Raw genomic sequence first — 21,107 nt, 5'->3', positions numbered from 1 at the left:
GGTTACAACTAGTTCCTTTAATATTCTGATAGTCTAAATCTAGCTGTTAGTTTTCCAGTGTTATTTTGAGGTGCTACTCTGCAGGCAGAGCATTTATCCATTTTCTCAGATGCTTGTAATTAGCATACTGGCAAATGAAAAGGGTCATCTTACAGCCTCTGCTTCATGCTTGATATCATGATTTTGTGCTGAATGTGCTTTTGGTTGCTTATTCAATCTGACTTGCCCAGCCAGCCTGGCTTACAGGATGTGCTTTTGTTCCCTATCGAGTGGTCACTTTCTCTTTACAATATGATCCACAAATCTGCCAACTGTCGCCCTGCTGTTCACCTAGTTGTTAACTTCTGCAGTCTTCAGCTTTTTGGCTTATTTGGTGCTATGAAACAAGAAGGAAGTCCAGAGAAGATCTCCAGGTCTCCCGAATTGTTGGCAGATGTGTAGTCCACCAGGTGTATCACAAAATTATCACCTCCAGTGAAACCCTGCCTGTCTGCTGCAGACTACCATTCAGTCCTGCATTTTTCTTTTGTGTCTTATATGCAAAGAAACAGAGAAACCTCTGTTGTCTGCATTTTCCTCATGCACTGCTCTTTTCATTCTCCTGATTAGGATCATTGGAGCTGTCCTCAGGGGCACTTTGGGTCAGTGCTTTTCAACTGCTCGTACTCAGAGAACCAGTTAAACTGGAGAGGGCACGCAGGCAATGTGAGAGGGAGCTCAAGCAATACCAGCAAAATGCTGGCACAGTGTCCAGGGCATGCGTATTTGCTTGGATATGTGTGTGCTATGGGGCTTGTGGATGACTTGATGATTTATGGACCCCAGTGCTCTCTGAATCACATATCAGGGAACACCACTGTAGATAAAAGAACTGCATGCTAGGTTGAGCAGATATCCACTTGGGCCAATATCCACGCTTTGTTCTGTGTGACTAACAGGATCTTCAGGTGGATTTTTAGAGCTTTGCAAATTTACCCTTTTTCACAGGCCAGATTTAATGTACAGTTTCTTCTCCTAAACATATGAACCTTGAGAAAGAATGAAAGAGGGAGTGAGAGAAGTAAAGGAATCACACTTTCTCTGGCTTGTGGGGAGGGTCTATTAAAAAGTGTTTCCACCTGCTGGTTTTGTCACTCATTGAGTGACAGAAAACTAGACTGAAAGAGACTCACCCATCCTCCTGACCAGAGGTAGTGCCATGCCTGGCAGGTACTTGTCTAGCCTTCATATCACCTTAGGCAATCTGCTCCAGGTTATTTTGCTGTCCTTGCCAATAGAAAGGATTTTCTTCCCTGACACCTAACCTAGATATCCACAGCTTCCATTTGGTCTATTACTTTAATGTGACTTTCTGCTTAAGCCATTGAGGAGTAAAGTAAGACCTCCTATATAACTGTGCTGATGAGGTTGCAGTAGCTTTAAGCTAAAGGACCAGGTTATGGACCTGTAGCTTAGCGTCACTACACAGGAGCATCCCTTGCAGAGCATTCCTTGAGCAGTGTGTGTAATGACCTCAAGTTCATGATGAAATCAAATTATCTTTTCTGTTTGCCCTCAGTCATGGGCATAAAATAGAACTACCATATGCTTAGTGATACTTAGGTATTTTGACCAAAGTGGAAGAGCCCTCTAGCTGTTTGCTGTCTTCCTTTGGAAAACGCTCACTAACCCAGCAGAATCTTTTTCATGGCTCTTAGATGCTATCTGATGCCTTTTTAAGCTCCATCTTCTCTGGCTAACAGAAGGGACCTTCCCTCATGATTTTTCCCACCATCTCTCCTTTGTTAAACTCCAAGTCCTTTCTCTTGAAGCACCTGTGATGTTCTCCCATGTTTCTTGTTGGCTCATTCTCCTCCTGGCTATGACATTCTAATTCAAGCAGTACAGCCACCTAAGAGTCAAGGGAGGCTAAAAATGAAAACTCATCAGTCCTACAAACATATAAATGCAAAGAAAAAGACACTGCATTGAGAAGGCATCTGTCTAGCATTGTTGTTTTGTGTTCCTCTATTGCTGCTGCTGCTATCTTGAATGTTGGTATCCTTTCGAGAGACAGAAGGAAAGACAGAGAGAGAGCAGCAGGCCTTTTGGGGCATAGGTGCATCTGTATCAGTTTCAGTACTACCTCATAGACTTACCTGAGGTAGCAGTGGCATGTGGGCAACCTTGCTGAGCTTTGTGATACTGCAGGGTCCACTCTGAGCTGAGCAATATTGATCTACCTTTGGAGGCAGAGGGACTTTGCTGTGGGTCACTGGACCACAGCAGAAGCCAAGGAAGGGGACGGTAGCTTCTCTTTTTCCTCCCATTCTTGTGAATTCTGCCTCAATTCCCCTCCTGTTACTCATCTCCTGCTCTGCTGATTGCCCCATCCAGGTTTGTGTAGATTATCTGTTTCTAGGGGCATTTCCCAGCTTTTTGACATTAGGGACTGTGTGTGGTTAAAAGGAAGGAGAAACTGACTGTGAACTTCCTAGAGGACATCCCTGGTGGCACAGATGCAGCCTGCAGCGGCACAGGATTGTAGAATATGGAGAGCGGCAATTTGTAGGGTAGCTGGCAAAGTTGAGAATCGCTGGTCTTAGTGGCCTCGTGGCTGGACTGCAGGCTTCAACACTCACTCTTCTGTAAGAGGGAATGCAAGTTAGGACCTATCTCCTTCCGCATCCCATTGTCCAGGGTGTTTTTCACTACCATCTCAGCCTCCCACTCTCTTGTTTTCCAGATTTCAAAATCTCTACTAAAAATGGACTAGATGTTAATGTGTCATCTTTACAATCCTGACAAATTCATCTCCAGGCAGTATCTCAGTTCTTGCCTGTCTAATTAACATGGCTAAACCTGTGTGCCTCTGGAGTTATTTTTCGAACCAAGTACATCACTTACATATTACTCACTGTGGTGGGTTGACCCTGTCCAGCAGCTAAGCCCCCACACAGCCACTCACTCACTGCCTCCAGCAGGGGGAGAGAATTGGAAGGGTAAAAGCAAGAGAACTCATGGGTTGAGATAAAAACAGTTTAATCAGCAAAGGAAATAAAAAGAAAACAAGTGATGCAAAGGCATTCACTCACCACCTCCCACCAGCAGACCAATGCTCAGCCATTCTCCAAGCAATTACTACTTTCAAAACACTACCCCCAAGCTTTTATCGCTGAGCAGGATGTTGCATGGTGTGGAATATCCCTTTGGTCAGTTGGGGTCAGCTGTCCTGGCTGTGTCCCCTTCCAACCCCTTGCTCCTAGTCACTGTGGGGGCAGACTGAGAAACAAAGAAGGCCTTGATGCTGTGCAAGCACTGCTCAGCAATAGCTAAAACATGGGTGCATTATTAACACTGTTTTGATCACAAATCTAAAGCACAGCAGGCTTCAGAAACTTAACCTCATCCAGACCCAGTACACTTACCTAAGCTGTCATGCACTGAAACCACAGTGGCAACAGCTGGGTTTGAGAAAACAGATCTCACTAGTAGCACTTTTTTTGTGGGGGTAAGTGTAGGCAGAGTTTTTGTGTCTTCCCGTTACTGATGTAGTCAGTACCTTCACCACTGTGGCTGCTCACTGGCCTTTGTCACCATGTGGTTGTCATCTTGTTTGGGGTCTCCACCTATAAGCTATTTGCTGTTGTAGCTGAAGCCAGCTGCTGTGATGCTGAGAAGACTGGAGATTTCTTTGCGAGCTGGCCACAGGCAAATTTTTGTTCCTGTTTAGGAAGGAGAGTATTTTTATCCCCAATGTAACATGACAAATAAGGAATTTAAATAACACTTCTAACATATTAGCAGTAGCAACCTAGGTGAAATGAGAGCCCCTTCTGGAAAGAACAGCATCTGGAATGGTCTCAAAGTAAATCATCTCCTGATTTGAGAGTCGGCTGCTCCCATTTCCTTGCTGTCACATCCTCCAAGTTCTTCAGTCACAAAACAGAAATTAGGCAAGGCAGAGAACAGGTTTGTTTCATTTGTGCATGGGCAAAGTTGGGTGGGGAAGGAGCAATGGGTTTTTTTGGGAGAAAATCTTTCTCTATGCCTCTTACATACTCCAAAGAAACAAACAGGCAGAACTTCTGTTCCGCTCCCTTTCTTCGCTTCCTTCCCTGCCCATCCTGATTCACATTTTGCATTCTGCTCCATGCCGCTCCCATACTGCGGATCCAATGAGCACCCATTAATCCCAGGTAGATTCTAAAAATAAGAATTGGAGGAAAAAAAATCAGGACAGTGTGAATCAACCTGCAATCATCTTTCTGTTCTCTTAATGAGGGAAAAGAAAGAGAAAATCAGTGGAGACACTGTTTCACTTCTTTCCAAGACAAAATAATCCTGGCATTTGCAGCAGTTGTTCTCTTTGGTACAGGTTTTGTAATTTATGTACTTAGAAGGCACTTAAAAATTTGGGCACATTAGTTCAAAATGCTTATGCACACCATCCATCCACTTCTCTCTGCTAGTGAATAGAGCTACCACAATGATGAAAGAGGAACGGAGCTTGAAATCATGCTTTTGAATTTACATGGTGTTCTTGCGTCACCCAGAATCAAGGATAGGTCCATCTTTTGGGGGCTTTAACTGTAGAGTAAGCAGTGTGTTTACTGTGTGCAGCTGCTGCCTTTAGCTGTTAATTTCAAAGCTTCCTTTAACTCATTTTAAGAAAAAAAGAAAGAAAAAAACATAAATGAAGATTTGAGTCTGACTTGCCCTTTGGTGTATGAACATAAAACCTGCAGGCCTTCCTTCTCAAGTTATCTATGAGTAAACTTCTTTCTTTTAGGTTACGTATTAAGTTTGGATGTTGGTGGGAAAAGAAAACATCTTCTCAGAACTGATTTTCCTGCCCTGCATTTTTCTAGGGCACCTTTTTTTTTTTTAAAGCAATAAAAGCCTGAGACAGTATAAGGCATAACTCAGTTACTGTTACTTTAAGAGATTGCAGTGTGAGAATCTTCTTTAATCACTTATGTTTTGTTCTGGTTTGGTTTTGCTGAAAGGGGTGTATCACACAGAGAGAAGAAAATAATTTGCTGGTTTTTGAAAAAGATGATGCCATAACATTCACAGACTGGGCTTGCAAAGAAGCTGCAGAAAACAGAAAGGGTGGCAACGTGTGTCCTTTTGTGGACTGTTTGGGGGGTTTGTTGTCTCTTCTTTCACCAGTTTCATTGGGGAGCTTTTAATTACGGCTGCTCTAACAGCCACATTGTGCTAATGTATCTTCTTGTGGCCTTGCCAGGTGACTCCCTCACCAGCCAGCTACAGCTGTCCCTCAAACAAGCACCACACATGGACACAGCTATTGTCCTTCCTGCCCAGCTGGACCACAGACTTCCTTTTTCCTCTCTAGCTTGTAATAAATAGATGGTATAGATATATAGATAATAAATAGATTGTCTAGATTGTAATAAATCTCTCGCTGCAGAGGGACCATATCCCACCAGCAGGATGATGGGTCTTTTTGTGAAGACAGTCATCGCTCTTTCTTCTGGCATTCAGTAGCCACCTGCCCTGCCACATGGACAGCTGTGCTAACAACATCTGGCAGAAACCAAGGGTCTGGTTGTAGTTCAATGAAATCCTTCAACATGTACCTTCCCTTTGCCAATCCTGGACTCTGAGGCTGGCTGAAATTAAACAGGCAAGAAGAAGCTCAAATATTCATCTTTCATAACTGACTCTTAGTTCCGGTCCCAAAGGGGAAAAAGAGGAAAGGCAAGCACAGAGCTATACTTTGCAGACATGTGTTACGACTTAAACGTCTGTAGTATCAGGAAGCTGCCATTTCCAGGGCCACATCTCCAGTCACTCAGTCAACAGGGAGGAACAGCAGGGCAGAATGTGGCATTTCAAAGCTCTTTGCAGGCTCTGCTCTTCTCATGGCAGCAGGAGCTTCTCATTTTTCCCTGAATCCCTCGTGACACCATTGTAGAAGACTTCCAAAGCAACTTTATGCCGACAAGAAACAATGGTAAGAGCGCTGGAGCTCAAAGGCATCTGCTTTGAGCCAGAGCAGTATGGCAGCAGGAACTCATGTCAGACTGTTCTTCCTATTCCTCCAGCCGTGGATGTCCATTGACACTGGGCATTGGCCTGACTTTTGACTGCTGCAGACAATCATGCAATTGAACTGCTGAGATTTTTCTACTCAGCCCACTAAAACAGAGTCTGAGGGTAAAGCGTTAAAGAACTCTCTTCAAAAATCAAATGAATGCAGCCCAGGCATTTTTCAGTGCTGTTTTTCTCATGAAAATGCTGTTTCAATGCAGGCATTGATCCTGATGCATCCTGATTCTTGACTTGAAGTTTTGCCCTGGTGTTTCTGGCTTTTTGTTCAGGAATACAACACTGTATATGTGAGATTTTTTGCACATCTTTAATAGTCAAAGGACATGCAGTGGTAGTACTGTGTCTTCTCTGATTTACATTTTTTAATGCAATATAATGGATGTGATGCACGTGTAGGTTTGCAGGCATTCTATACAAATCCCTGGTCTCCAGCCTCTTTTAAGCATGAACCAGATCTATCACATTGCAGTAAAATTCTATTATTTCTATATCAGGCCATTAGTATAAAAAATTATATGTACATATATAGCAACCCGCAACCCACAAGCCCAAGAAATAATTAATAACACCAAGAAATAATGAATAACACCCAGCAGTTCTAATTACTTTATTTTTTGTATCTTTCTGACCTGCTTTATGATTCCTACAAATTGTGGAATCACTGGTCAAGCTGGAATGAAGGCAGTCCTCTAAAAGGTCCTGGAGTTAATAGATATAAACAAAAATAATGCAACAAATGTTGCTATTTTATTCCATCTTTTTAATTTGAGTTGGCTTAAAATCGACAAAGAATGAATTCTGGAAATCCAAAATGCTCCCATCAGCATAGATGTAAGTCAAAGAGGGGTCAGCAAGCAGACAGCACAAGAATTACTGACCTACATAGGACTAGTTTTAAGTGCCTGTTTGTTGCCCAACTTGGAATGCCTAATGACTTGTTCCAGTCAAAGTGGGTGAGCAAGACTTTTCTGAAAACTGGGGGTTTTAATGTGTCTCAGGCTTGTGTTTCAAAACATGTACTCCATCAGTTTCTCTCTAGGGAGCTAGTAATGGTGGCACGAAAAGTAAGACATTTCAAAGTCTGGGTGAATTTCTGTGTTGATTATTCCCCCTATCCAGCCTGCAGGAGGCATTCCACAGAAAACTAAAGTCTCCTTTAAAAATTTTTGTAGTTCTTATTCTTGGAAAGCCTTTTCTGTCTTTCTTGCATCTTCACGGTAACTCAGAATGTGGCATTTTGAATATTAAATCCTACTGTAGCTCATGAAATTTGGCTTATTTGATGTCACAGGCTGATACTTCTGGGGTGCTTTCAGCAAAACATAAAATACCAAGAAGATATCCCTTAGAGAATATATTTCTCACAGCCATGCTGCATGCAACCCTTGGTTTGATTAACAAGCATGTTCACCACAGAGACTGAATTAAAGCCAAGGTTTTTGTTCTTCTGCTTCCCTTTTAACATAACTGTTTCTTAACTCAGCTTTCCTGCTGGTGCTTTTCAGTCAAGATCTGTAAGATCTGGTCTGAAAAAGACAGTTGACAGTTACCAGTCATTCAGCCTTTCCCTCTGTATTTCACTGAAGGAAGTTCTCTTAAAAATATACTGCCAAATTTCATTCCAAAGAAAACCGTGGCGAGGAAGGAGGTTGCAGCCTGCTGGGTCTGAACCTGCTCCCCATCTCTTTGGCAGGTTGGAAGCCTCTCCCAGGGTGGTCCCCTTTCCTAGGCAAGGCCTTAGAGGACAGAGGCCATGGTATGGATAGGAAGGTGCAGAATAGATCGGTGTCTCTCTGCATGTCCCTGTACCCTGCAAAACTTTTTAAGGATCCACTTTCTTCTACAATACTCATAAAAGCAGGTTCTGAAGAGATACTGTAATTCAAAGTTTCAGCCATGGGTTCCAAAATCTTATGGAAAAACTTCTGAAGCTCTGAAGGAGTGAATTTATACCAGTCATCCTCCCATCCATCTTTTCCTGATGGTTTACAACTTCAGGAGCTAGACAACGCTTATCAGTGCTTCTTGCTTTTCAAATATCACATGTTGGAGCTTTTGCTTTTAAAATAGAAGCATGAAAATTCACTTTTCCTGGTACTCCTGGACTTCTCCTAGTCTTGTGTTAGCTAACAGAGGACTGCTTTTGGTTTTGTTAATGGAGTAGATGTCTGGCTTTGGTGAATGTTTCAGTAAGACTTCCATTTCGTATTGAGAACCAACAACCCACTAGAAAAGCTGAAGGAGGGTGATTTATGATAATAATAGCATTAAAAACATATCCTTAGCCTTCATCTGTTTCCTTACTGAAAGTAATTAAGGTGCTATGATTATATAAATTATTAGTAAAGATATAATTAATTTTATATCTCTGTTGAATAATGTTTCCACCATGTGGGAGGAAACTACTGTTCTGGTTAGGCTGATGTTGGATTGCTTGCAGTGTAAATGTTAAAGTCCAAGAAATATAATAAGAGCAAGAAAGGAGACAAATAACATAATGGTTATTTTCATTTGTCTCTAAGGAAGTCTCAAAAACCACGTAAATGTTTTATGTTTTCATGAAAACACATGTTTTACATTGCCCATAAAAACACAACTTTAAATAAACAAGTTCAACTTGCTTGCATTAGAAAAGTTTGTTTTAATTAGACTAGTTACATACCTTTTAACAATACCAGTGTCAAATAATGACAGTGTTGCGTGACCCATAACACACATCTGAGAAACGTTGCCTTTCCTAATGGAAATGAAATAAAATCTTGTTCCTTTACCGAAAGTTGCGCAGCATGTTGGATGAACAACGTGGTGTGCTTGTCTCTAGAGAATTCAGTGTAAAACAGCTCCAGATTTTGTTTGGTGATCTCAGAGCTGGCTGAATAACTCCAGCCTTCCGCAGCTCCAAATGCTGACATGCAGGGAGATGAAACTTTCAGATATTAAAAGCCTGCTCTGTGATACTGAAGGAGATTAGTTTTTGGAATCCATTCATTGACACAAAGACTGATGCTGAATGGAGGTTATATTTATTGTCTGTGAAACCCCTGAGTTAGCTGAAATCACTTTAAGCGTGTACATGCATACATGTATTCTCTCACATTTAGCCGACTCCCCGTGATGTTGGTTTCTTTGAGCCAGGAACAGACAACTTCAGGGACTTGGCTTGAAAAGATGTATGCATGTCACACCCTCTGTCACATTTTACAAGAGGCTACAATCAAATGGTCTTTATACTTGGATTGTCTAGACACTGTGACAAAGTGGGAAACGGCAAGTGAAAGAAAAAGCCCTTTTTGTCAGTCATTCACTTTGCATCAAATTTGCCTTCCCTGTGTGCTGCCACTGCCAGCAAAAAGACAAAGGGAGCAAAACCCAAACAAAAAGTAAGAAACTGATAATTCACTGGTTTTCTATTCATACCATTCCTAGTAAAAAGAAAAACCTCAAAACATTATTTTTCTGAAACTACCAGGACGTATGTGTACCATCTCCTGGTTTATTCACTTTTTTGAATTAATACTTTGAACAATTTTATTTTTGTAGTTTTAAAGTTTTCCTCATCAATTTTCCTCCTTGACACACATAAATGAAGTGTGTAGGTCTGTCTTTTCAGCATTTGTAACTTGTTAGATGAAATCTTCCCAGATTTCAGTGGAGGTTTTTTTCCCTGCTCAGCTGAGTTTGCGAATGAGCAACAAGAAAACCCCTTTCCCTCCCACTGCTCTTCCAGGTTTCATGTTTCCCATGTCTTCTTTTCTTTCATTTTCTTTTCTGCTTTTTCCTGTGAAAACACATGGGAAAAAATAAGTAGAGAAACAGAACTGGGAGGGGAAAGGGAGGAAGCAATAGAGTTTCACAGAGAGGTAAGGTTGCGAGACAACAAAAAGGCTGCCGAGATTCTTCTTTAAATAGGAAAGCCTGCGTATCACTTAACTGTTTTGTAGTAAGTGTATATTCCAGCACTTGCACATTTTTTTAACCAGTCTACTGTAATGGCTCACTCTGCCATATTTGGAGAGTCTGTGCCTCCCTCTGCCCTTTCTCCCTCGCTGGGATTTCCCTCACAACTTCTTGGCGCTGGGAGAGGCTGGGAAGACCTCACCTCTAAGTGACATCTCCAAACAGAGGGGCTCCAGAGCCAATAATTGGTAATGGGTAGAAGCTGTGTGACCCATAACTCACACATCTGAGAAATGTTACCTTTCCTAATGGAAATGGAATAAAACCTTGGTCTACCGGTGAAACAGGTAAAAGCAGCAGAGAGATCTGCACAAGCAGTTTTTCACTGCTGATACAAAGCTGGCCAGGGCACCTCTGCACCCATCACAGTCCCCGCAGGGTCACCTGGAGTCACTCCAGGTCCTTGTGGGGCTGGACAACCTCGAGCCTCAGCACCACACCCTGCACCTCCAGCACCAACCCAGCTACCAGGGTGAGCGGAGGCTGGAGGTCAGCACATCTGCCAAAGCAGCAGCAGCAGCAGCAGCGTGTTTTACAGCCTCCGGGCTGTTCGCCTCTGCAAACCCCTTTCCCTCAAGCTTTGCTTTACTTTCTTGAGGGATCCCACCTCACGCCACCCGCTGAGGCAAGTGCAGGGTCAGGAGTCCTTTTTTCTGTTCGTCTCTTCCCATTTGTGTGAAAAGACTTAAAAGTTCTAGTGAGGGAACTCTGCTGAGTGGATGGGCTGACTTTAAGGAAATAGAGAAATGCAAAAAGGGCTCCTTTAAGTTAAGCTAAGAGCAAGAGACAGTAGACCTGTGCTAGCTGCAGGCAATACAGCTCACGGAAATACATTTAAATGGTGGTTGTTTTTCTGAACAGGCTTGTAGAATAACTGGCAGTATCTTCAAATTGTGGAATATACCTTTCAAATGAAAGGGGTTTTAATTAGGCAGATTAGATTGAGGAAGCAGGTATCCAGACTGTGGACTGTCACAAAGAAGCAGGGAGCTACTGCTTAGTTTTTCAAGCATCAGCAGCAGAGGAATAGGCTTCTTCTGAATCCCACGAGTTTGTCAAAAACACTTTCTTGTGTTGCTGTTGGAGCAAGGCATGCAAAATAGCCAGCTTGGCAACTAGAGAAAAATGAGGATATTTGAAAAAGGTTATGTTTGCTGTTTACCCTAAGTGATGGATATTGGCCTAAATGTGAAAAGAAATATGAAAAAAAAATGTGCTTCACTATATGTTATTGTTCTGTTTGGTTTTTTCTGTCATGTGCATTTTCTCCCTGTCTATTTATATATTCTGGGCAAAGTATGCCTAATAATTATATTTTTTAAAAGATTTTTCCATTATCACTGCACTTCTTGCAGCCCCGGTGTTTAGAGTATGTCGTTTGTGTGCCAGATTACCCATAACATTCACCATACTGGTTCAGATCAAGGGAGCATCCAGACAAGTATCTGATTCCCTGGATTCATCAAGCTCAGCTTCGGAAATTCGGGTTTTGTGTCTAGATTCAGCTTGAGTCAATAGGAAAGAGTTCAGTAACATCAGCACATGGATTATAAGATGATAGAGCTGACAGATGAAAAGCAATACCAGCTAACAGGACTAACCTCGGAGGGCTGCTTCTAAGATGTGGCAAATAACCCTCTGTCTCCCTTCACCTAAAGAAAGAGGTAGCATCTAAAATTAAGAGAGATTAACCCAGGCCTGCGTAGTGCCCCATGAGGGTGCTAAACAAGAGGTTACAAAAATGAAAAAACTGAGTGCAACCTTTTCCAAGCTGTACACTCTCAGTTTCTTACTGTCAGGGATCCGGACTTGGAGATGTTTTGGATTTGATGTGCTAATTCCTCCATGACTTGTTCTAGTTTCTTGACTCATATATATACTTTGGCAGCCTGACCATCCACTACCAGCAGGTTTTACACTTGGGTTTGGTACCATGTAAAAGGGCGCTTCCTTTTGGTTTTGTTGTGCCATCTGATGAGCTCCCTACTACCTTCCTGTGCTGCGATCACCATCGGCACATTGCTTCTGCTTTTCTGGCCATCAGGCAGACCTCCAGCCACGGAATGAGTTGTGGTGCAGTTAGGTGAGGTCAGCTCTTGCGTGGTTGGCAAGGTCAAACATCAACCATAAGCTAAGCACCTCGCTCTGTGTTTTAGAGGGCAAACTTGGACACCTTCAGCTGCACGTTTTGGCTGTGGCCTTTGCCTGCCAGTCATGTTCTCCTGGTGAAGGGTGAGCGAGAGGGGTTTCATCCTCTCCTAACTCCATGCAAGGCATTGTCCAGCAGGACCACCTTCCCCAGGCCTTCATGGGAAACCACCGCGATGAAGATTTTGTGTGAGCTTTTCCCAAAATGTTGCTGTTTATGTTCAATCTGCCATGTTGGTTTTTTTTTTCAAAGTACTTAGTTTTTGAGCAGTAAACTTAACTTGATCCTCATCATCCGTGGGTTTGGGGGAGATCTGGTGAGCATCAACAGATGATCACCTGCCCTTTCCTTCCTCTCCTAGGATTTTAGATAATGGGCTGTGTGCAATGTAAGGACAAAGAAGCAACAAAACTGACTGATGAGAGGGATGGCAGTTTAACTCAAAGCTCGGGCTACCGCTATGGGACAGATCCCACTCCGCAGCACTATCCTAGCTTTGGTGTGACTTCGATCCCAAACTACAACAACTTCCATGCCACAGGAGGCCAAGGACTGACTGTGTTTGGTGGAGTCAATTCCTCCTCTCATACAGGGACGCTGCGTACAAGAGGAGGGACAGGTGAGTTTCAAAGTCTTCTTTCGGTGCTCTTAGTGAGCATCAATCACATAATTACAGCAGAGGCACAAGTGTGTCAACATGCAGCTTTTGGAGAGAGTTAAGTCATTAAATAGTGCAAGGAACTGAAGGTATGGGTGGAGCTGGGTCTTCAGCCTTACCTTTGCTAACTTGCAGGTGCTAGTTCACTCAAGAGGGTGAGAAATGTTGTATACATGCCCAGTTTGGCACACTGACTGCCTCATCCCTCTACCAGGGAACAGCAAGTGTAGTCTGGGCCAGCTCAAGTAGTTCACGGGAAGGTCTTTGCATGGCCGTGTCCAAACTCTCTCTGTCTTCAAATCCTCTTTGCCCACTTGTGATCCCACACTCTGTGTGGGTACCAAACCAAAAGTATTAGTGACTGTACAGAGTCAATGAGGTGGCATGCCCGCTGGCTGCATAAAGGCAGGGGGATTAGAATGGTTTTCCAAAAAGTAGAAGGCTTCAGTTTATTTTGCTCCTCAGCAACTGGAGTAGCTTAAATTTGGTGTAGGCACTTCATCTCTTCAGGCTCCTTTCCCTCCTGTTTTTTTGTGATGGAGTGTAACTCGCCTATCTTCTTCTTTAGGTGTAACTCTTTTTGTGGCACTTTATGACTATGAAGCAAGAACAGAAGATGACTTGAGTTTTCACAAAGGAGAAAAATTTCAAATACTTAACAGCTCGTAAGTTTCAGGCATGGGAATATGCTTTTGAATATTTTTAAACATATAATGTTGACAGTTATATTTATCTGCTTATGTTTTTATTAAATCTAACGTTGGCTGTTTGAGATACATAGGGGTTTTACTCTGTGCTTACTCGTCTTTGTATTTAGTTCAGTTTTTCAAAGTCCTTTATTATTAAAAAAAACCCAAAACACTTCAACCACATGCAGCTTTACTTCAAAAATAAGCATTAGATTGCATGAGTCACTGCTTACATTTCACAGTAACCTCACATTCAGAACTGAGAGTACCAGCTCTGTACTTTACCAGTAGTCACAGAAGATCTGTAAGGCATATACTAACACTTTTTGCAATCTGCTGCACAGAAACAAGCTAAAAACTGATTCACAAAAGAGACATTACCCAGACTTGCATGCCAAGTTCAACAGCTTTTTTTTTCCCTTTTAAAGGTAGGTGATACAGTCAGAACATGCTAGGAAGTTCTGTTAAGTGAGAATGCACCATTGTATAGTTGCATTTGGCATGAAAACCACACTTCCATCCTGGAAATCATCAGCTTAAAATTAATTTTATTAACTGCCCATAGAAAAAAATCCCTTAGTAATTTAAAAATAACATTGAAAGCTTACTGTGCTACTGACCTATATCTGAACATCTTGTAAATCTTGGCTAAGAACATAAAGTTGAAGGCTCTGTGTTATGTTCTATATTGCTATCATGTAGAGATAGAAATGGGTTAACAACCAAGTATGTCACTTTCTAGAGGCTTTGTGATATTTCTCTCATCTTTTTTTCTTATGACAGTGAGGCAAATTCATCCCTGGTGCAACTCCTGTTAATTTTAATAGAACTACTCCAGGGTTGGAGTCAGCTCAATGTGCATTAAAGTTATATATATATATATAAAAAAAAAAAAGAGGTAATTCTCTGGAATATTTTGTTAAGCCATGAAGCTGAAGAGCTTTGATGCAAATGAAAGCCCAGCAACTTCAGTTACAGCTTGAAGAGGAGCAGCAGTTTAAAAACCTCTCTATTTCTAAATTAGCACTTAGAAAACAAACCTTTTTTAGCCTGGTATCCATTTTTTGTTTATGTTGCATGCTGCTTTCCTATCCTTGCACAAACTATACCATGACAAAAAGAAACAAAAAGAAATTCCATGCATTCTAGAGAAAAAACCCCAAGCATCCACTGATTTTCCTGTAGGATTATAGAAGCTCAGTTCCCATCATAGTCAGCTCTGTCTACTTATAAACATGGACCTAACCACACTCCTGGAGTAGTGACGGCCAGGCTGGGAATTTCCAGAAAGCAGCTTTTTTGTGGGAATGCCTCCTCTCTTCACTTGTATCAGAAATTGTATGAAAAAAAAAACATTTAAGAGCCTGCCGACGTTGCTTGCAACCGGAAAGCATATATGTGAACAAAACTAGTCTGTCCGGAATTTTTGGAGGAGTTTGGATTTTTATTTTAGCTCTCAACAAATGAAATTTGAGTTGTGCTTTGGATTAAAAGTCCAAGACAGCAATATCTGAAATGGCAGACAGAGGGTATCCCTGTGATTTGAAATCAGAAATGATACCAAGGGCAGTCTAGGGGAAAGAGGTACCTGCAGGGGTGGTTCAGAGCAGAGCCTGACTTGGGCGCTCAGAAACACTTGCCCATCCCCAGTGTCCCCACCACCACTGGCTAGCCCCATTGACTGGCCTCCTGCCTCAGTTGGGTGTCTAAAATTAAGAGCTGTGAAAAAAGTCTGCATGCCTCCTCCTTTCTGGCAGTGCTTTGAGAGATTTAAGCTTCTCTGTCAAAGCAGAGGGGGTTGTGCCTGGTGTTGTGATCATCTACGGGATTGCTTTTTTCTTCCCTAGATATGATAAAATACCTCCATCTAGTGGACTCTCTGTACAGTAAGGAGAAGAAATATAATGGTACAATTTATCAACCACAGTATGGCATAATCTCTCAGAAATATTCTACAGAAACATATGGTGGAAGGTTTAGCACTTCAGCTGGTAAATTAGGGCTGTGAACAGATAGGGCCATTTGCCTGGGCTACTAATGCACACAAGGTGTATTAAAATACTGTCAGCTGCCAGCCTCCAGAAAAGCTAGTTGTTCTTTGATTTTTTGAACTGTAGAATTGGAAACATCTTTTTGACTAATCACAGCTGTTTTCTACTTGCATTCCATAGAGTTCATACTTCTTCAAACTGTTAAAGAAAGTGGAGTTGAAAATTTAAAGTAAGAGCTCACCTCGACACAACCTTTGCTGCCAGGAATAGCTTTGACAATGTGTTTTCTGTAACTGCTTGCTTACAGAAGAGGCTGAATTCTCTGGTCATGTTTGATAGTGGTGTTTTATATAGTGAATAAATCTCTGTTTTACAGAGAAGGGAACTAAGAAAGAGTTTCTAAGGAGTCCAGAAATAGAAAAGAGAATGTTTATTAGTAGTGGTAGGAGTTAAACATTGGTGAATCTGGTGTTGAGAATTCAATACAGATTGCTAAATCCCAAATCATTGCAACCTGTAGAAAGCTGAACCTCTTAAAGCTGCATATTCTACAGCAGCACGTATTGTCTGAAGGGCAGTACCTTGTCCCACTGTGCACACCAGTGAACGACAAACATTGATGCCGTGCCTGTGGAACACTGCCATAAGAGGTCCTGCATGGACTTCTTCATATTTCCATGTTGTAGAAGAATGGGTTTTTGTAAGCATTTGAAAATGCAGCTAAGTCCTTTGCTACTTCAGATACCTCCTCTAGGTGGCCAAAAGGGGGAATCTAGACAATGAAGTGTGGTCCTTAAGGGCAATCTAAGACTCCATGTTGATAGATGGCTTTTTGATATCTTTGGGTTTCAGATTAATTATCCCCATAGAAGTTTAAAATTAGCAGTGGATGTTTCAGTTTGGCAGTTTTTCTGTAAGCTCTCTCAAGGGTCTGTATTAGAATAATTGCTATGGAAACAGTTTTCAATATTCTAGTCCAAATCCAGCTGTCACCCAGCCTGATTTCACTGGGTTGTTATGCCTGTTTATGCCATTATGCTATGGTTGGAAGTCTACACTACTAATCACCACTGAAATAATAATAGGTGTAAAAAATTATGTATATTATTTGGGTTTAGATGCAAACAGCTCTCTTGGAAGCATGCAGTGCTAAAGAGATGAGTTGCTGTGGCTTCTTACACTGTGCAGCTGCAAGTGCTGTTAGCAAAGTCAGCTCGTTGTCGTTACAGCTGTGTCTTGCTCTCACTTCTCCTCCTCACCTCTGTTTCTGCAGGGAAGGAGACTGGTGGGAGGCCCGGTCCTTGACAACAGGCGAAACTGGTTACATTCCCAGTAATTATGTGGCTCCAGTTGATTCCATCCAAGCAGAGGAGTATGTTTTCTTTTTGTTGTAAAGACCCATTAGTGCTGTATTAGAAGGAGGTTTGAGGAGTTGATTTTGATTGATTGCAGCAATTTTTCAAATTACTTACATTATTTTTATTTCAGTTCTTAATGGCACTGATAAATAATTAGGTAATTAGTAACAAAAGAAGCACAAGCTCAGTGCTTTTTCAATGTCAAAAAAAAGGAAGAAAACCTAAAGGAACGTAGGTCTGCTTCCTGTATTCGAGTGTTGACTGATTTCAAACTTTAAGTGAAAGATGCCCTCGCTTTTCCTGAACCACCTTGTAAAAATGTTTGGAGTCAATTAGCGTGCGAACTGCCTCTTAAAGAGGGCATGTCGGATCAACAAATACCTGCCAATAGGTATGGTGCCTACAACGTATACAGCAGGCAGCATAATGAAGGCACACCTATGCAAAAAGTGGAGTGCTGTGTGTATCCATATTATTTCCAGTATAAAAGATACACTGGAGGAGCTTATAGAGCTGAGCAGGTACTACTGTAGACTGTACTTCAGGTTGTACTTGGCTGATTGTGAAACCAAAAACCCAAATGAAAAATTGCTACAAGAAGGCAAAAGGTACCAAAACTCTAAAAGCCTTATACTACCACAGTAAAGTGGTTGCATCTAGTCCTTCTACTGAGGTTTTATAGCTGTACTGCAACAAAAATATTGAATACTAATACATCACTGTGTAAGTCGAATATGTAATTTACAGCAACATCTGCAAAGATGCTGCTCTTTGGCAGTGATGCATTTTTCTGCCCTTTTCCTTGTCTATTTCTTTCCCTCACCAAGTCTTGCTCTCCATTTGTCAAATAAGACACCAAACAAGGATTCGCAGCATCTACTGATTATAGGCTTAATGCAAAGTGCTACTGCACAACGTATACAACATCTGCTGCACAGTTTGTCACGTTACCTTCCCAAAATAAGAGACACAGTATGAGACAAATGGTTAAAGATACTTGAGTAACCAAAGTTTCCACAAATAATGCTTCATATCTGAGCTCCATGACACTACCTAGTAATCCTATGCAGCATTTGTCTTACTATTTCCGATGTTTCCCTAAGGTGGTACTTTGGCAAACTTGGCCGAAAAGATGCTGAGAGGCAGCTGTTGTCATTTGGAAATCCCAGAGGTACCTTCCTAATCCGGGAGAGCGAAACTACCAAAGGTAGGCTGACAAAGATATTCTGACTATGAATGAGAAGATACATAAGAAAAATTGTGCTAAGTTTGTAAAATACTGTTTTCAGTGGTATGAAGGTAGAGATAAGTGTCATCTTGCATATGTGTGTGCTAGGGAATTGAGTGTGTGGACATCCCAGGTCACAGAGTAAGTGTTCAAAGCAGAGAACAATCCAAGTGCAACCCATGCCCTGCTCAACCCATGGTATCTGCAGTGCAGGTCATGCACAGGCAGGGTGCTCTGCTTGGCTGCCACAGTCTGAGCATCACACTGTCCCTCTCAACGCATGTGTGGAGGATACTACTATTGCAATGGAGTTGGGTGGCCCCTTAAAACAGCAGCTATGGATGGGACTAGAAAAGGCAGACCTCCTGGTGTCCACATTCAGGTCCAGTCCAGGCACAGCCAGCTGGCCTACTGTGAGCAGATGCTGGGAGTCTCCAGTTTAGTTTGGTGAAAATTACTGCTTGCTTTAGAACAAGCAGAGTGTTTGAACTTTCTTGCATGGCATATGTAAGGTAAGATAGGAGGGGTTGGGGTGGGGTGGGGGGGGTACTTGTTATTATATTGGGAAGATGAGGGGATTTTTTGGCCTTTCCCCTTTGAAATGCTGGATCCCCAGGGGGGATGGGCAGGAGGGAAGATGTAGTAGTTTTTCATTCATAGATTAACAATGAAAAGACTTGAAAATATTTCTAATTATTATATTCACAAAGTATTCAACCGTATCCATTCTGTTGAAATCAAGTGAAAGGATGTATTCTCCTCCTTCCCTCTAAAAATATTGGAGGAGTTCCAGTTTTCTCAGTGGATGCTACCTTGGCTTTTATGTTTTGTTCATAAGGCCTGTCAACATCTTCTTCAAAGCTTCACATGTATGAAAAGATCTCTGTAACTCATACAACTATAGAGGAGAAAACCTGCAACTAAGTGAAAACAAACCTGGCCATTTCTCAATTAGCTAGCAATCCAAAACAATGGCTGTGTGAAGTATAAGTCACTAGAATTAATTCTGTCTGAGTTCTGAAGTCTAATGATGGTTCATGTAATTAAAGCACTGACTCATCAGTGCATTCATCAGAGCACACTCTGTCAGCTAGAGTTAGTACGCAAAGTGGTTGGAGTCATGGCTGGTAAAGGGGCTTAAAGAAGAGAAGCACAACTTCCCACTCCTCTCGACCTGACCTATCTTCAGATGCTCCATTCTGTCATCTAAAGATGTAAGTTTTAACTTTTTGACTCCTGCAGTCACTGGATTCTTCCTTTGCTGCCCGTAACTCTGAGGACTCTTTCTGATGCAAAATCTGACTAGACAGGCTGTTGTTTCAGACAGATAATTTCCCATCTTGGCACCCCACGGCTTCACCATACCTTATGTAGCAGTGAGGCGTTCTCACCAGGAGCAAGACAGGCTCTAACTTGCTCTTTTTCTGCAAGAAGCCTCCACCTGTTTGTTTTCACCAACGGTTGTTGTTATTTGTGTGAGGAGCAGGACTTCATTCCACTCTGGGCCAAGTTTAAAAAGGCATGCATAGATCCTCAAAGCAAACACAACACTGTTTCTCTAAAACACATTATCAGTTTAGTCTGTTTTGACCATTTTTTATACAGTGATAGGGGATATGTTTTGCAGGGCTGTTCACTTAGCTAGGTCAGGGCTTTTTTCTAGAGCTTTTTGTGAGACGTAAAAACATTTGGGGAAATGGAGTAATCCATCACAGATGGACTTATAGCAGCCATCTTAATTTCTCTGCATTTCAACTTCAGACGTTCTACATCTTCAGGCTAAGTTTGCATCAAAGCAATTGGAAAAAGCAAACATGCATGGATTTTGTCAAAAATGCCTATTTCCCTTCTCATCCTTGTGATGTTTCAGTATGTTGTTAGAAGAACAGAGAGGGAACTTGTTCATGACAAAGAAAAAAGTCAGCTGGGAGGGCTTGAATTGTGCATTCTCCCGTAAGTCTTCTCAAAATGCCCTACTCCAGCTAGTCATCTTGGGCTTGAGGCAGGAATTGTTTTGTGACCTAGAATAGTCCCTTCTGCTTTAAATAAAAACAATAATAAAATTAAACAGGATCATGTTAAAAGTATCATCATGGATGACTTCAGAATGAATTTAACCTCCCTTGATCATGGTTGTCTTCTCTTTTTACTTCCAAAATAAATCATATGGAGATGGCTTTTCATTTTTTCAATGCCTGACTACCCAGGTACTTCATCAGCTCTTGTCTGTATAATCCTTCACCTGGTTTCAATCTCCACCCTTCAAGGCTGTCTGGTTTTAGGTTTGTTTTTTTTAAAAAAAATCATTAGTATGATATATTGTAATGTCGTATTTCTATCCAAATTTTTGTTATGTATATATCTTCAATTTGAAGTCATCATCAGATAACAATGACTAGTATAAATAACCAACAGCCTAAATAAATGAATAATGAAATCCATCTTGGTTTTTGTTTTTGTCCAGATTTGAACTAAAGCTCCAGTCCTGCAACTTGATCTGAGGTCAGCGGGGGTCCACAGGGGGCCACCCACACAGCTCTGATTGCAGACCCGGAGCCACAGACTGTTTACATTTTCCTAAAGAATCTAAAATAGTGACCAGATAGGCAGGGAGCGTGACTAAAGAAAATACAGCTGGTGCCCGTGGATCAAAACTTAGAAATGCAGAGGTGGAGAACACTGCCTGGAAAATTTTGAAGATAGGCTGACAGTGTACAACCCAGAGTGGTTGTACAAAGCATGCACTAGATGTGCTTGCAAATCCCCAAAAAGCTTTGAACTCCTAGCTGAGAGAGATGTACTGACTCAGTGGGAGAACCTTCTCAGAAAAACATCCTTAAACCCAGTATTTTTCTACACTTAAAAATAAAAACCCTGTCACTCCTCTCAGGATGTCTCCCATTCGCATAAAACAGAATCATCTGTGTAAGTGCTAGCTCTTTTCCTCCTATTTAGACGTCAAACAACAGGGAATTTGAGAAGTCTTTGGAGTTAGGGTGGAGACGTTTTGTTCACTG

The 21,107-nt window shown here is 41.8% G+C and overlaps 1 protein-coding gene across 4 annotated transcripts in view; it reads left to right on the top strand.

Moving 5' to 3' along the window:
- FYN (FYN proto-oncogene, Src family tyrosine kinase) overlaps nt 1–21,107 on the top strand; it is a 141,743-nt gene that overhangs the window by 88,919 nt on the left and 31,717 nt on the right. For all 4 annotated transcript variants that reach the window (XM_065630543.1, XM_065630545.1, XM_065630546.1 and 1 more), the window contains 4 exons: nt 12,528–12,785; nt 13,393–13,489; nt 16,778–16,876; nt 17,966–18,069. In XM_065630543.1, the coding sequence (XP_065486615.1) occupies nt 12,539–12,785; nt 13,393–13,489; nt 16,778–16,876; nt 17,966–18,069 (547 nt within the window). In that variant the 5' untranslated portion in view covers nt 12,528–12,538. The remainder of the gene's footprint in view (nt 1–12,527; nt 12,786–13,392; nt 13,490–16,777; nt 16,877–17,965; nt 18,070–21,107) is intronic.

The sequence above is a fragment of the Caloenas nicobarica genome, chromosome 3 (genome assembly GCF_036013445.1).
Source record: "Caloenas nicobarica isolate bCalNic1 chromosome 3, bCalNic1.hap1, whole genome shotgun sequence".
NCBI lineage: Eukaryota > Metazoa > Chordata > Aves > Columbiformes > Columbidae > Caloenas > Caloenas nicobarica.
Note: the sequence above shows the minus strand (reverse complement) of the source record. Positions and strands in the feature narration are given on the sequence as shown.